A 14,612-nucleotide genomic window follows, 5' to 3' on the forward strand; every position below is an offset into this window, starting at 1 on the left:
TACAGTTGTCTAATTTTACCATAAATATAAACAATTATGCAGTGGTACACGGTGGGTATTAAACCATCAAAAGTATGCTAATTTGTCACATGCCTTACTTTATTATCACACTTTGATTAGGTATTCTTTTTGTAAAACCTACCTCTGTGCAGGCTCTTTATACTGTTAAGTTTGTACTTGTAGATAGTGATAGAGCACCATCTACTGGACAAAAAGTTGCTGTGCTAAGAAAGGTTTTATTATAGAGCCAACACCTAGGATTTTGCTTGTCATCAGGAAATCGTTGGTTGTTCACGCAATCTCACTTGTGTCAGTAGTTCTAACCGATTAGCTAATACAGCTTTTTAAAATGTTTTTTATATATATTTTTTGCTTTATGGAGATAGTGATAGGCCTAGATTTGAATAAGGGGGAGACCGAGAGAGAGGGACAGACAACTTTTCACTTTCATAGTCTGGATGAAACATTAACCTAAGAAGTACTGACAAACATTGATACACTTGATATAATCTACACAGAGACACAAAATAGGCCATTTGATGACATGCGAGTCAGCAGATATGAAAATAACAGTACGTACTAGATGCTGTTGATGTTAACAGATATCCTCACTAGCTTGAACAAATATGGTGAAAATTCTAACAAAAAGTTAACCAAATGTCGTAGGTATGATGTGCGTGCAGCTGACCTCTATTGATTTTGTTAGCGGTTTTGTCTACTGTGACGCAACTGGAACTACAGTAGGCTATCACTTATGCAATTGTTTTGTTGGCTTAAATAACAGCCATGATCATTTTATCAGAATTAAAAAAATTGGTAACACTTAATTTTAAGGGGTACTTATTACAGTGTAATTACATATGTAATTACACTAACAAGTATTGTAGTTAACTGTAACTCATATTCACACTGTAATAACAACAGGTAACTGGTTGTAATTGCAGTCTGTAATTACAGAGATGTTCTTGTTACAAATGGGCACATTTCCACTAAATTCATAAATTTTTGTTTATACTAAGCTGCATCTGATTCACTCTTGTGGACTGATGGGCTGGGTATCCGAGATTGCAAAGATTGGATGCTCAATAGGCTCTAATTGGATCCCCAGACAGATTCATGTAAGATTATCCCTGTTTCGTTCCATGTGCTTCCGTTTAAGAAACATTTTTCAACAGAATAGGTGGAATTAATACACCCCTGATCACACGCAAACAGGTCACTTTCATAGCAGCCACATAAAAACAGTGTGATCACTTTGCTCGTTGTATATATATAATTCCTCGCAAATATCTATGTGCTCTCCTCCTCATCTTTTCCCTTCGCTTGTGGATTTCAGTGCACAACACATCAGCTGTCACATCAGCTGTTTAGGCTAAACTAGCTAACAATAGCTGCATTCACTAGCTAAGTGAAAGTTTAAAAAAAAATACAACCAAATATAGCTAACTCTCTCTCTTTTGCTACTTCTTAATTTTGGAAGAAATGTATTGGTTCAAAACTGTTCAAATATTGTCTTTCTCTCTCTGAGTCAACTACTCACCACATTTTATGCATTGCAGTGCTAGCTAGCTGTAGCTTTATTCTCTGATCTTTTGATTGGTTGGACAACATGTCAGTTCATGCTGCAAGAACTCTGATAGGTTGGAGGACTTCCTCCGGAAGTTGTCATAATTACTGTGTAAGTCTATGGAAGGGGGTGAGAACCATGAGCCTCCTAGGTTTGTATTGAAGTCAATGTACTCGGAGGAGGACAGAAAGTAGCTTTCCTTCGGCTACACCATGGTGCTACCCTACAGAGGGCTGCTGTAGACCTTCATTGCAAAACAGTGTGTTTTAATCAATTATTTGGTGACATGAGTGTCGCCAATATTTAATCTATTTTTACCTCAAAAGGATAACCTTTTAAGTGTTTCACAATTTTTATTTTTATTAAATTCACTGAGGAGGATGGTCCTTTTCTGAGGAGCCTCCACTGCTTGAGGTGTACTTACTTGTGATTATTGTGTACCTACAAAGTACTTTACCCATTCTGACAATCTCATCGTCAGCTTCTGAAAGCGCGATCCAAGTGAGAAAAAAACGCACTAATACACCACAGAGTACATATCTGTAATATCTGCATAAGTACAAAGTTGTCGCTAGTTCTTACACAGGATTTAGCTATTTAAAGTGAAGTGTAACTTTATAGTTACCTATGACCAATTTCTATATAATTACTTATTACTCATTACTAAGTGAAAAGACCTACAAACAAAAGATGATAAAGTCAACTTTATTGCAACATGTAAACAGACCTTACATTTCTTATGAAATAATAAGGATTTTTATTGTTAAATTCATAATTTGATTAATTAGATTAAACAAAGATACAGTGCATTCGGAAACTATTCAGACCAATTGAATTTTTCCACACTTTGTTACATTACAGCGTTCAAAAATGGGTTAAATAATTGTTTTTCCTCATCAATCTACAAACTATACCCCATAATGACGAAGCAATTTTTTTTTGCTAATTTATTCAAAATAAAAACAGAAATACCTTATTCACATAAACATTCAGACCCTTTGCTATGAGACTTAAAATTGAGCTCAGGTGCATCCTGTTTGCATTGATCATCCTTGAGATGTTTCTACAACTTGATTGGAGTCCACCTGTGGTAAATTCTATTGATTGTACATGATTTGGAAAGGCACACACCTGTCTATATAAGGTCCCACATTTGACAGTGCATGTCAGAGCAAAAACCAAGTCATGAGGTGAAAGGAATTGTCCGTAGAGCTCCGAGACAGGATTGTGTCGAGGCACAGATCTGGGGAAGGGTACCAAAACATTTCTGCAGTATTGAATGTCCCCAAGAACACAGTGGTTTCCATCATTCTTAAATGGAAGAAGTTTGGAACAACCAAGACTATTCCTAGAGCTGGCGCCCAGCCAAACTGAGCAATTGGGGGAGAAGGGTCTTGGTCAGGGAGGTGACCAAGAAGCATGGTGGAGGCAGTATCAGGCTGTGGAGATATTTTTCAGCGGCATGGACTGGGAGACTAGTCAGGATAGAGGGAAAATGTACGTAGCAAAGTACCGAGAGATCCTTGATGAAAACCTGCTCCAAAATGCTCAGAACCTCAGACTGGGGCGAAGGTTCACCTTTCAACCGGACAACGATCCTAATCACAAAGCCAAGGCTACGCAGGAGTGGCTTCGGGACAAGTCTCTGAATGTCCGGACTTGAACCCGATCTCTGGAGAGACCTGAAAATAGCTGTGCAGCGACGCTCCCCATCTAACTTGACAGAGCTTGAGAGGATCTGCAGAGAGAATGGAAGAAACTCCCCAAATACAGGTGTGCCAAGCTTGTAGTGTCATACCCAAGAAGACTCGAGGCTGTAATCGCTGCCAAAGGCACTTCAACAAAGTACTGAGTAAAGGGTCTGAATATTTATGTAAATGTCATATTTCAGTTGAATATTTTTATACATTTGCAAAAATGTTTAAAAAACTGTTTTTGCTTTGTCATTATGGGGTATTGTGTGTAGATTGATGTGTAGACAAATCTATTTAATCAAGAATAAGGCTGTAACGTAACAAAGTGGAAAAAGTCAAGGGGTCCGAATACATAAAAATATATATATACTGCTCAAAAAAATAAAGGGAACACTTAAACAACACAATGTAACTCCAAGTCAATCACACTTCTGTGAAATCAAACTGTCCACTTAGGAAGCGACACTGATTGACAAAAAATGTCACATGCTGTGGTGCAAATGGAATAGACAACAGGTGGAAATTATACGCAATTAGCAAGACACCCCCAATAAAGGAGTGGTTCTGCAGGTGGTAACCACAGACCACTTCTCAGTTCCTATGCTTCCTGGCTGATGTTTTGGTCACTTTTGAATGCTGGCGGTGCTTTCACTCTAGTGGTAGCATGAGACGGAGTCTACAACCCACACAAGTGGCTCAGGTAGTGCAGCTCATCCAGGATGGCACATCAATGCGAGCTATGGCAAGAAGGTTTGCTGTGTCTGTCAGCGTAGTGTCCAGAGCATGGAGGCGCTACCAGGAGACAGGCCAGTACATCAGGAGACGTGGAGGAGGCCGTAGGAGGGCAACAACCCAGCAGCAGGACCGCTACCTCCGCCTTTGTGCAAGGAGGAGCACTGCCAGAGCCCTGCAAAATGACCTCCGGCAGGCCACAAATGTGCATGTGTCTGCTCAAACGGTCAGAAACAGACTCCATGAGGATGGTATGAGGGCCCGACGTCCACAGGTGGGGGTTGTGCTTACAGCCCAACACCGTGCAGGACGTTTGGCATTTGCCAGAGAACACCAAGATTTGCAAATTCGCCACTGGCGCCCTGTGCTCTTCACAGATGAAAGCAGGTTCACACTGAGCACATGTGACAGACGTGACAGTCTGGAGACGCCGTGGAGAACGTTCTGCTGCCTGCAACATCCTCCAGCATGACCGGTTTGGCGGTGGGTCAGTCATGGTGTGGGGTGGCATTTCTTTGGGGGGCCGCACAGCCCTCCATGTGCTCGCCAGAGGTAGCCTGACTGCCATTAGGTACCGAGATGAGATCCTCAGACCCCTTGTGAGACCATATGCTGGTGCAGATGGCCCTGGGTTCCTCCTAATGCAAGACAATGCTAGACCTCATGTGGCTGGAGTGTGTCAGCAGTTCCTGCAAGAGGAAGGCATTGATGCTATGGACTGGCCCGCCCGTTCCCCAGACCTGAATCCAATTGAGCACATCTGGGACATCATGTCTCGCTCCATCCACCAACGCCACGTTGCACCACAGACTGTCCAGGAGTTGGCGGATGCTTTAGTCCAGGTCTGGGAGGAGATCCCTCAGGAGACCATCCGCCACCTCATCAGGAGCATGCCCAGGCGTTGTAGGGAGGTCATACAGGCACGTGGAGGCCACACACACTACTGAGCCTCATTTTGACTTGTTTTAAGGACATTACATCAAAGTTGGATCAGCCTGTAGTGTGGTTTTCCACTTTAATTTTGAGTGTGACTCCAAATCCAGACCTCCATGGGTTGATAAATTGGATTTCCATTGATTATTTTTGTGTGATTTTGTTGTCAGCACATTCAACTATGTAAAGATAAAAGTATTTAATAAGATTATTTCATTCATTCAGATCTAGGATGTGTTATTTTAGTGTTCCCTTTATTTTTTGAGCAGTGTATATTTCACCTTGTCACGTCCTGACCAGCAGATGGAGCTATTGTATTAGTTTTGGGGTCAGGACGTGGCAGTTTTGTGTGTGTGAATGTTTGTGTTGGTGATTGGGACTTCCAATTGAAGGCAGGTGTGTTGAGTTGCCTTTGATTGGAAGTCCTATATAGGTGTGTGTGTTTTTCTTTGGGGTTGTGGGTAGTTGTTCTTGCACTGCGTTTTTGTATGCCTGTAAGACTGGTCCTGTCGTGTGTATTGTTTTTCCAGTGGATGCTTTACTCCTTTTTTTGAATTAAAACATGAGCATCCATATTCCCGCTGCAGTTTGGTCTATTCAACACGGCTCTTTTTGTGACACACCTTTATTTAACCAGGTAGGCCAGTTGAGAACAAGTTCTCATTTACAACTGCGACCTGGCCAAGATAAAGCAAAGCAGTGCGACAAAAACAACACAGAGTTACACATGGGATAAACAAACATACAGTCAATAACACAATAGAAAATCTGTATACAGTGTGTGCAAATTAAGTAAGGAGGTAAGACAATAAATAGGCCATAGTGGCAAAGTAATTACAATTTAGCAATTAACACTGGAGTGATAGATGTGCAGATGAGGATGTGTACGTATAAATACTGGTATAAATACTGGTGTGCAAAAGAGCAGAAAAAAAATGTAATATGGGGATGAGGTAGGTAGTTGGTTGGATGGGCTATTTACAGATGGGCTGTGTACAGCTGCAGCGATCGGTAAGCTTCTCTGACAGCCGATGCTTGAAGTTAGTGAGGGAGATATGTCTCCAACTTCAGTGATTTTTGCAATTCGTTCCAGTCATTGGCAGCAGAGAACTGGAAGGAAAGGTGGCCAAAGCAGGTGTTGGCTTTGGGGATGACCAGTGAAATATACCTGCTGGAGCGCGTGCTACGGGTGGGTGTTGCTATGATGACCATTGAGCTGAGTAAGGCGGGGCTTTACCTAGCAAAGACTTACAGATGACCTAGAGCCAGTGGGTTTGGCGACGAATATGTAGCGAGGACCAGCCAACAAGAGCATACAGGTCGCAATGGTGGGTAGTATATGGGGCTTTGGTGACAAAACGGATGGCACTGTGACAGACTGCAGCCAATTTGCTGACTAGAGTGTTGGGGGCTATTTTGTAAATGAGATCGCCGAAGTCAATGATCGGCAGGATAGTCAGTTTTACGAGGGTATGTTTGGCAGCATGAGTGAAGGAGGCTTTCCGAATGCACTGTATATAGGCCTACTCAATAACATAAGAATAACTATTCTAGTGATGACTCAAATCTGTAGCCTATAGCATGGTGAGTAGCCTAGATAGCTGGCTAAATGGGATTGTCTTTTTCTTCCCTTTTTAACATTACAAGTAACAATGGAAATCGACAACTCTGTCTCTGTCTTCAAATGTTTCTTGTAAGCATTTTCCCTTCCTGGACTCTGAGACCTTGTGGGAATCTGTGGTAGAGAAGAAGAATGTATGACAACTTAGCATAGACACTATACATTACCCTTAGTTATCATCATTGTGATTTCTATAGTTTAGGCATATAGCTAGCTAGGCCTAACTAGTTGTTGTGTTATCCATCTAGCAATAATAGTGCTTGTGTTGACACAAGTAGCCAGCTAGCTAGTTAACATGCTGAGTGTCTCACGTAATACCCTTTGGGTATGGATAGCCTGAGAACTAGGTTCAGGGAAGATAAGACCATATAGCCCAGCTAACGTTAGCTAGCGAGTAGAGACCATAGCCTATTTGCCACAAAAATATAAACGCAACATGCAACAATTTCAAAGATTTTTACTAAGCTACAGTTCAAATAACGAAATCAGTCAATTGAAATAAATTCATTATGCCCTAATCTATGGATTTCACATGACTGGGAATACAAATATGCCTGTTGGTCACGGATACCTTAAAAAAAAGGAAGGGGCGTGGATCAGAAAACGAGTCAGTATATGGTGCGACCACACTTTTGCCTCATGTAGCGTGACACACCTTCTTCGCATAGAGTTGATCAGGCTGTGGAATGTGGTCCCACTCCTCTTCAATGGCTGTGCAAAGTTGTTGGATATAGGCAGGAACTGGAAAACGCTGTCGTACACGTCAATCCAGAGCATCACAAACATGCTCAATAGTTGACATGTCTGGTGAGTATACAGGCCATGGAAGAACTCTGGCATTTTCAGCTTCCAGGAATTGTGTATAGATCCTTGCGACATGGGGCCGTGCATTATCATGCTGAAACATGAGGTGATGGCGGCGGATTAATGGCATGACAATGGGCCTCAGGATCTCGTCATGGTATCTCTGAGCATTCAAATTGCCATCGATAAAAAGCAATTGTGTTCATTGTCCGTAGCTTAAGACTGACCATACCATAACCCCGCTGCCACTATAAGGCACTCTGTTCAAAACATTGACATCAGCAAACCGCACAACCACACGATGCCATACAGCTGTCTGCCATCTGCCTGGTACAGATGAAACCGGGATTCGTTGTGAACCCGTTTTTGCCATTGGGACATTGGGCCTATTGCATAGTTGTGTCAATGAGGTGGTCGGTTTTCAACTGATTTACACTTATCACGTGGTTTGTGCAGGCTGAAATATGGTGCATCTGGATTCTATCGAATAAAATGTTTACATTTGTAACAAGCACGGTAATAAGCAATCATTGTTATTACAGACTACAATTACTACCAGTTACATGTTGTTAATACAGTAACTATGCATTATTATAGTTAATTACTGTAATTAATTATGTTTTTACACTGTAATAAGGACCCTCTAAAATGTAGTGTTAACAAAAAGTTAGTCTTCCCTGTGGCTCAGTTGGTAGAGCATGGTGTTTGCAACGCCAGCATGGTGTGTGCAACGCCAGGGTTGTGGGTTCGATTCCCACGGGGGGCCAGTACAAAAAAAAAATGCATGAAATGGTATGAAATGTATGTATTCACTACTGTAAGTTGCTCTGGATAAGAGCGTCTGCTAAATGATTTATTCACCAAACTATATGTATCCTAGATGTTGGCATAAAACAGTCATTTGTTTATTATGAATAATTCGATGATTTTGTAGCCTAATAACGTGCGTCTTTGGCACTCGCTCCTGCGCGCTGGGCAGGTGAGTTGTTGTTTGTACATTTGAATTAGGCCTACGTTGCAATGACGTATTACAATGACGCTGAATACAGCAACAGGCAGTTAGTTGTATGATGAGCTTTTAAGTGGGCGTATCACACTAAGTGAAAAGTTCCATCGAGAATCTAAACTCCCGGAACTGTTCTGGTGCATATCCATAACGCACACATTACCGATATGTCCGATTCAGCCCTCCTGCGTGATTCCAAGCAGTGTTCTCCAAATTCAGGGGGAACCATGCTATCAGGGAGTGAAGATGAGCCAACGGAGAATAGTGATGAGGACTTGGAAGATGGCTTAATCGAACCACCAGAAATGTATAAGAAAGACAGGCGAAGGGCGAAATCTCTGCCCGCATATCCGGAGCAGGCTATGCTTTTTGAAGAAATAGCCAGTAACGGCCGAAAACGGGTGAAGTTCGCAGACTCCATGGGGCTTGATTTAGCAAGCGTGAAGCACTTCAGCACAGCAGAAGACCCGAAAATCCCTTCCAAGGTATTGTCGAGATTGCAGAGCTTTCTCCCTCAACCACAGGACCGAGAGTATACAATTGCGGACCTGTGCGTAAACTTTAAATCTACCTTGACCATGGACCGTCTCATCCCAACTTTCAAGATGCCAGTTGAGTCTGATGATTTTGAAACCAAGGTATTAGAGCGGCACGTCCACCTGGAGAAGGTGACCATCACTCAGTTTGACATCCGTGGGCAGATTCGATCGAATACTCAAAACTGTTGCAAGAGGGAAGTTGGTGTGAGGTACACATTCAACGAGTGGCTGTCTTTCGTGAACGCGCAGGCGACACCCATGCCTTTTGATGAGAATACTGTCGGTGAGCGCTACACATTTACCATGTACACACCTCCGTTCCTAGACCCATCTTCCTCTGTGCACTTCGCCGTGTACATCAGGAATGACCAGGGCGAGTTTTGGGATAACAACCATGGACAAAACTATACCTTGAAGTATCACTGTGCAGGTATGCCGACTTACGAGAGCGCAGCATTCCATGCCACCTGAAATCCGACGTTACGCACGTGCGTAAAGATGATGTCGCTCAACCAGGTCTCTTATGAAGTTGTTCTCCATCACGTGGATTGATATATACTTTTCAGTGAAGTGAATGTATTTTCTTCTTGCTCTCTGAGCCCACCGTTTTGTTATCAAGGTGTTCATGAGTTCATCATGATTGTTATGATGTTAGGCTGACTGTATCATCCTTCTTTAAAGTAAAACATGGAGTTGACAAGTTTGCCTCTGTCCAATTGTGTCTTCTGTTCTGCAATGACATTTAATAACACAAGAATTTACAATAATAGTCGTTGGACTGATTTGCAGTTAGATCTAATTTTCTGAATTGAGGAAGTTAACAAATCAGGACCCATGGATGGACTGATGAACATTTCTCAGCTACACTGCCAATGGGATCTACACAGACACGGGACTATACTAAAATACTTTAAATTAGGCATTTTAGGATACATGATACACAGTACATCTCATATCGAAGAGGACTTCACCTGTTCTACATCACATTTGCCTATCATGTCATCGACTCAGGAGAGCTATCCTACTGTGCTGAGTTGTGGATTCAGTTCAGTCATTTATAGGAATTGTGTTGTGTTATTCAGTTTCATGATTTTGCTAAACTTGTGGCACACTATTTCCTATAGATAGCACTACTTTTGACTAAAGGGAATGGCTGGTCAAAAGTAGTATACTTTAAAGGGAATAGTGTACCATTTCAAACATTGCCTTTGATTCAGGGCCCAGAATAGTGCAGAGTATGAACATGTGTGATTTATCCAAGTTATAATGCCATCATGGGAAGCAAAATCTGTCAAAGAGTTCTCTGCCATGAAATATATGATTTCCTGTTTATACTCCCCTGGGCACAGAGGAATGATTAACGAGCAATCTGTCTGTCATATTAGTGTGCATGGCTACTCAGTGAACAGCTTGATCAAATGGTCTGATGCAGCAGGTTCGTGGAACATGATGCACAAAACGTATTTACTGCTCTGTAGAGCATTGGTTTCCCAGTGTTGTTAACAGCATTTCTGTCCCAATTACAGCTATGACTGCATTATATCTATTCTACATGTTATGTTTGGGGGTCCTAATAGTTGTCAACAACTGTATATTTAAAAGCATACATTACACATCTAGGGAGCTATAAAGTCATACAATAGGCCCATTACAATATTCTGTAATACAGTTGTTTAATGTAAAACATATCTGTTGGCATTATGACATCCATACAATTATATAGGATCTGTATATCACCTTACCAAAACTCCTCCACTGCTTTCTCTACAATCAGAACATTCAGAGGGCGTTTGTAAATCTGTTGATGGGTATGTGAGCAGCACATGACTGATGCCAGTGATGTTACTTCCCTTGTTTGGCCTGTCATGTACCCTTTAATAAAATACTACATGGTGGCTGTCAGGTTGTTGTCCCATACCTGTCCCCTGACCAAAGTTCAAGAGGCAAATCAGCAAATCACGTGGAGCTGTTTATTCTGTCAACAGAGAGTGGCTAGTTTCTAGGCTTCAGCTCTGCAGTGATCTCACCAGGCAAGATCCACACGGACCTGGGTTCAAATACTATTTGAAATCATTTAGAATAGTTCTAGAACCCAGGTCTGGCGTCCGGACAACATCCATGCTGATGGAACGTGTACTCGTTCATGTAACTGTTCAGTCGGTCTCAGAATCTTGGGTTACTGAACTGAATGTAAAAATAGACTATAGACAATGTGAAAATGCAAAGTTAATCTCAATCTTAAATGGTACATGCATGTACGTTGATGTAACAGTAACATGATATGGTGACATTTTAACCTTAGGATTCATGCACTGTACATGACATCAACTGGGCTATTGAATATCAACCAATAAAATAGACCACATTTTCAAACGCAGAATCCTCTTCTTTTTTTTCCAACAGTACATGACATATTGAAAATGATTATAAACTGTCCTTATCAAGTATCCTTTCATATTTTTCAAATGCCATCAGTCCAAGTTGTCTTACAGTGATACCTCCTGGGTTCAAATACTATTTAAAATCTTTCAAATAGTTTTGAGTGTTCGCGCTAGCCTGCCTGGAGTACTAGATGGTCGAGGTTTGCCATTTGGAACTGTTCTATTGGATAAAGTATAAAGTATTTCAAACAGTATTTGAACTCAGATCTCCTCCCCTTGATGTTCATGTACTTCAAATCGGCCTTTGTTGATCACCCTAAAACGCTGATCAGAAGCAGAAAATATATTTAGAGAGGACGTCTGGGGGAGCTTTAAACTTTGACTCTTATTTGTTGAGTAATATGATCTTTACACCCGTCTCAATCTACTACTAGGTCACTGCTCATCCAAAACAAACAAAAAGGGTCTATTTTGTTTTTAGAACAGGTGGCCTTGTGGGATACATTCACCCTCTTACCCAACGTGAATTTCAAATATCGACAATAACATCCATTTCCATTATTATTGGCCATTGCATATTATTATTCTGCCGGTATAATGCATTGTGATGCAGATTTAATGCATTATAACACTTATGGTAGAATAATAATATATGCCATTTAACAGTTGCTTTTATGCCTGCATACATGTTACGTATGGGTGGCCCCAGCAGGAATCGAACCAGCGACCCCTGGCGTTGCAAGTGCCATGCTCTACTGACTGAGTCACGACTAAAGAATAGCAAGACAGTAATTCAATTCAGATATGCATATCTTTAATCCATTTATACACCATCTTACATGACAACAAATCATATACACAATACACAATTAAAAGACTGGCAAAAATATAACAAAGGAATCAAGGCTGTCTGTACACTGTCTGTTGCACCATTACGGCTCACAAAAGAAACGTGAAAAGCGGAATATACTATGGTGAAGAGAGGGTATATAGTGACCAAGAACAATAGTAATCGACGCAGGACAGTTGCCCAGTCGGAAATCAACCAACCCCTCACATCTTCCATATTCCCACCTCGTAGATCTGTATTATACTTTGAATCTAGGTGCCTCCCACAATGCTTTCCCCCATATCCATCCAAAGGTTGTGGGAAATTAAGCTTCTGTGTGGAAAGTGAAGTTAGGTTGAGGTTCAGTGCTCCGTCTGCCATGGTTTCTTAGACACCGTTTCCTGTCGTTTTAAGGCAAACTCAGGGGCGGAAATCCCGGGGGGGGACGGGGGGGGACACGACCCCCCTATCCTGGGAAAAATATGATTTGTCCCCCCCTATGTCATTTAAATAATATTAATAATATGCAATGAAAGCAATTGTGCTGATTATAGACACTTAATAGCGCGTTTTTAAGTTTCAAAAGATTGCGACCCCCCCACCCTTTGCCTCACAATGGTTTGATCCACTGCCAGTTCCTTATTTGGCAAGGTAACAGAGGGGTCGTATCCACTGTCTGAAAGGCACTCAATGAACGTAACTGACGTGAGGTTAATCCAGTCAATCGCGCACACACACTAGCTGAATATGCAGAGCTAGCGGGCAAATATTAACTATTAAGCTAGCTAGTACCTATTCCATTTATGTGGCCTCGTCAAAGATGGAATCTTTGCTATCGTCAATTTATTCCAAGATCAGCATGCAGATGATGTAAGTTAGTGCTTCAAAGTCCCTGTGATAAGGTTAGCGATAAACTGAAGTCCAAACTGAACAGAACTACACTCTCTTCTACCATTGTCTTAAATATATTTAATGGTCTCGTTGCAAAAGCTAAATTGTCGCAAGGGAACTTTTATTTATTTATTTTATTTCACCTTTATTAAACCCGGGTAGAAAAGATTATAGCAAACACCACTGAAACGGAATTGGTGCTCGCTAGCTTTGCAAATTCAGCTATTGTTGGAAGCCAGCCAATATGAAACAAACTATTAAAATTACAAAAGGTTGCAGCATATGTTGTGTAAATGGTGAACTCATACAGCTGTCAACTCTTGTCATTTTAATCCGTTTCACATTTGCTAGCTACCTTTTAGATCGAAGCCCAAATTGAATGATAAAAGATAAGATGATAGAAGCCCATCTCCTGCTGTAAATAACCTACACACTGTGTGTGTGTGTGTGTAGCCAGCCAGCCAGGTAGAAAAATGTCAGAAAAATAAAAGACGGACATCAGAGTATTTTTCAGTACACCAAAACGCAAAGTAAGAACCCTAGTAGGCTAATATCTCAAAGACTAGTTGATAAAATGTTCATAAGAAAGAAATTAAATTCTAATGGAAATGTTTCACAATGATGTCATTAGGCAGAGCAGGCAACAGATGGCACACAGACAGCAGAGTTGGGGACAGATATGCAGGGACAGACTGGCAGAGACAGGGAGTCTCAGGTAAGTTTGTTGAGTCTTTGTTTGGCAACATTATGAAAGGTTCTCAATTTTTTTGACTTGTAAAATAGGAACATAATTGGAAAATGCCATGGATACCCCCACTTTCAACTTAAACTGGTGACTGAACTAAGATTTGTTAAAGGCAATGGTATTGCTGTTGTGATTAGTTGTGTAGTTTTGGGTACCGGTAGTTAGGAGTACAGCAAACACCTTATTTTTTGGGTTCCTCAATATACATTTACCATATTACAATGTAGGCTATGTGTTACAGCACTACTTTTGGTGTCCCCCTCAGGAATTGCTCTTGAGAAAATTTAATGTAATTGTCCCCTCCAAAGTTGATATCAGATTTTCGCCCCTGAAGGCAGTCCATCACTGCCCCAATGCCCATCAGAGGTTCCTCTTTGACCCCTACCCCTCAACGATAGTCTTCTGGGTCAGGTACATCTTACCTATATGGAGAGAAACAAAAAGTCCGCAATTTGATATGTCGTTCTTCACATTGAGATTTGTTATGGTTGATTTTGTAAATTCACGTCACTTTATAGGGAGCATTTGTGTGCCCAAAATACTGTAAATGCTTGGCTGGTGAGGTTGTCAGACAACTAAGACTTAATTTTCCCACAACATTTCAGTCATTCAGATGAATACTGTGGGGAGACTATGTGTAACAAATCAATATTGAACTGTAACCCTTGGTGCAAAGTTCAGTTCACCCATACTACAAGTTACAACAGTGACCTACAGTATCAATATCTGGTGACCTGTTCTGACAGTCCGCTGTGAAATTGAAATAGACAGTCCAGACTCCTCATGAGTGCACATTAGATAAATGTTCAATCTGTTTAAATGTGCTGCCAGTTCAACAGTTCAGATTCAAATGCATTTTTTGCACTTGCA

At 41.3% G+C, this 14,612-nt stretch overlaps 1 protein-coding gene across 1 annotated transcript; it reads left to right on the forward strand.

The window, feature by feature from the left end:
* Positions 1-8,429: 8,429 nt before the first annotated feature.
* On the forward strand, positions 8,430-11,269 carry LOC106590089 (protein phosphatase 1 regulatory subunit 3G-like). Its single transcript, XM_014180638.2, has one exon. It carries the CDS (start codon positions 8,525-8,527, stop codon positions 9,365-9,367), a length of 843 nt encoding a protein of 280 aa, XP_014036113.1. The 5' UTR covers positions 8,430-8,524; the 3' UTR covers positions 9,368-11,269.
* The last annotated feature ends 3,343 nt before the right edge of the window (positions 11,270-14,612 follow it).

The sequence above is a fragment of the Salmo salar genome, chromosome ssa29, assembly GCF_905237065.1.
Source record: "Salmo salar chromosome ssa29, Ssal_v3.1, whole genome shotgun sequence".
Classification (NCBI taxonomy): domain Eukaryota; kingdom Metazoa; phylum Chordata; class Actinopteri; order Salmoniformes; family Salmonidae; genus Salmo; species Salmo salar.

What these genes read in the sequence shown, in the direction of transcription:
- LOC106590089 (XM_014180638.2), top strand. Translation starts at nt 8,525, where the DNA reads ATGTCCGATTCAGCCCTCCTGCGTGATTCCAAGCAGTGTTCTCCAAAT.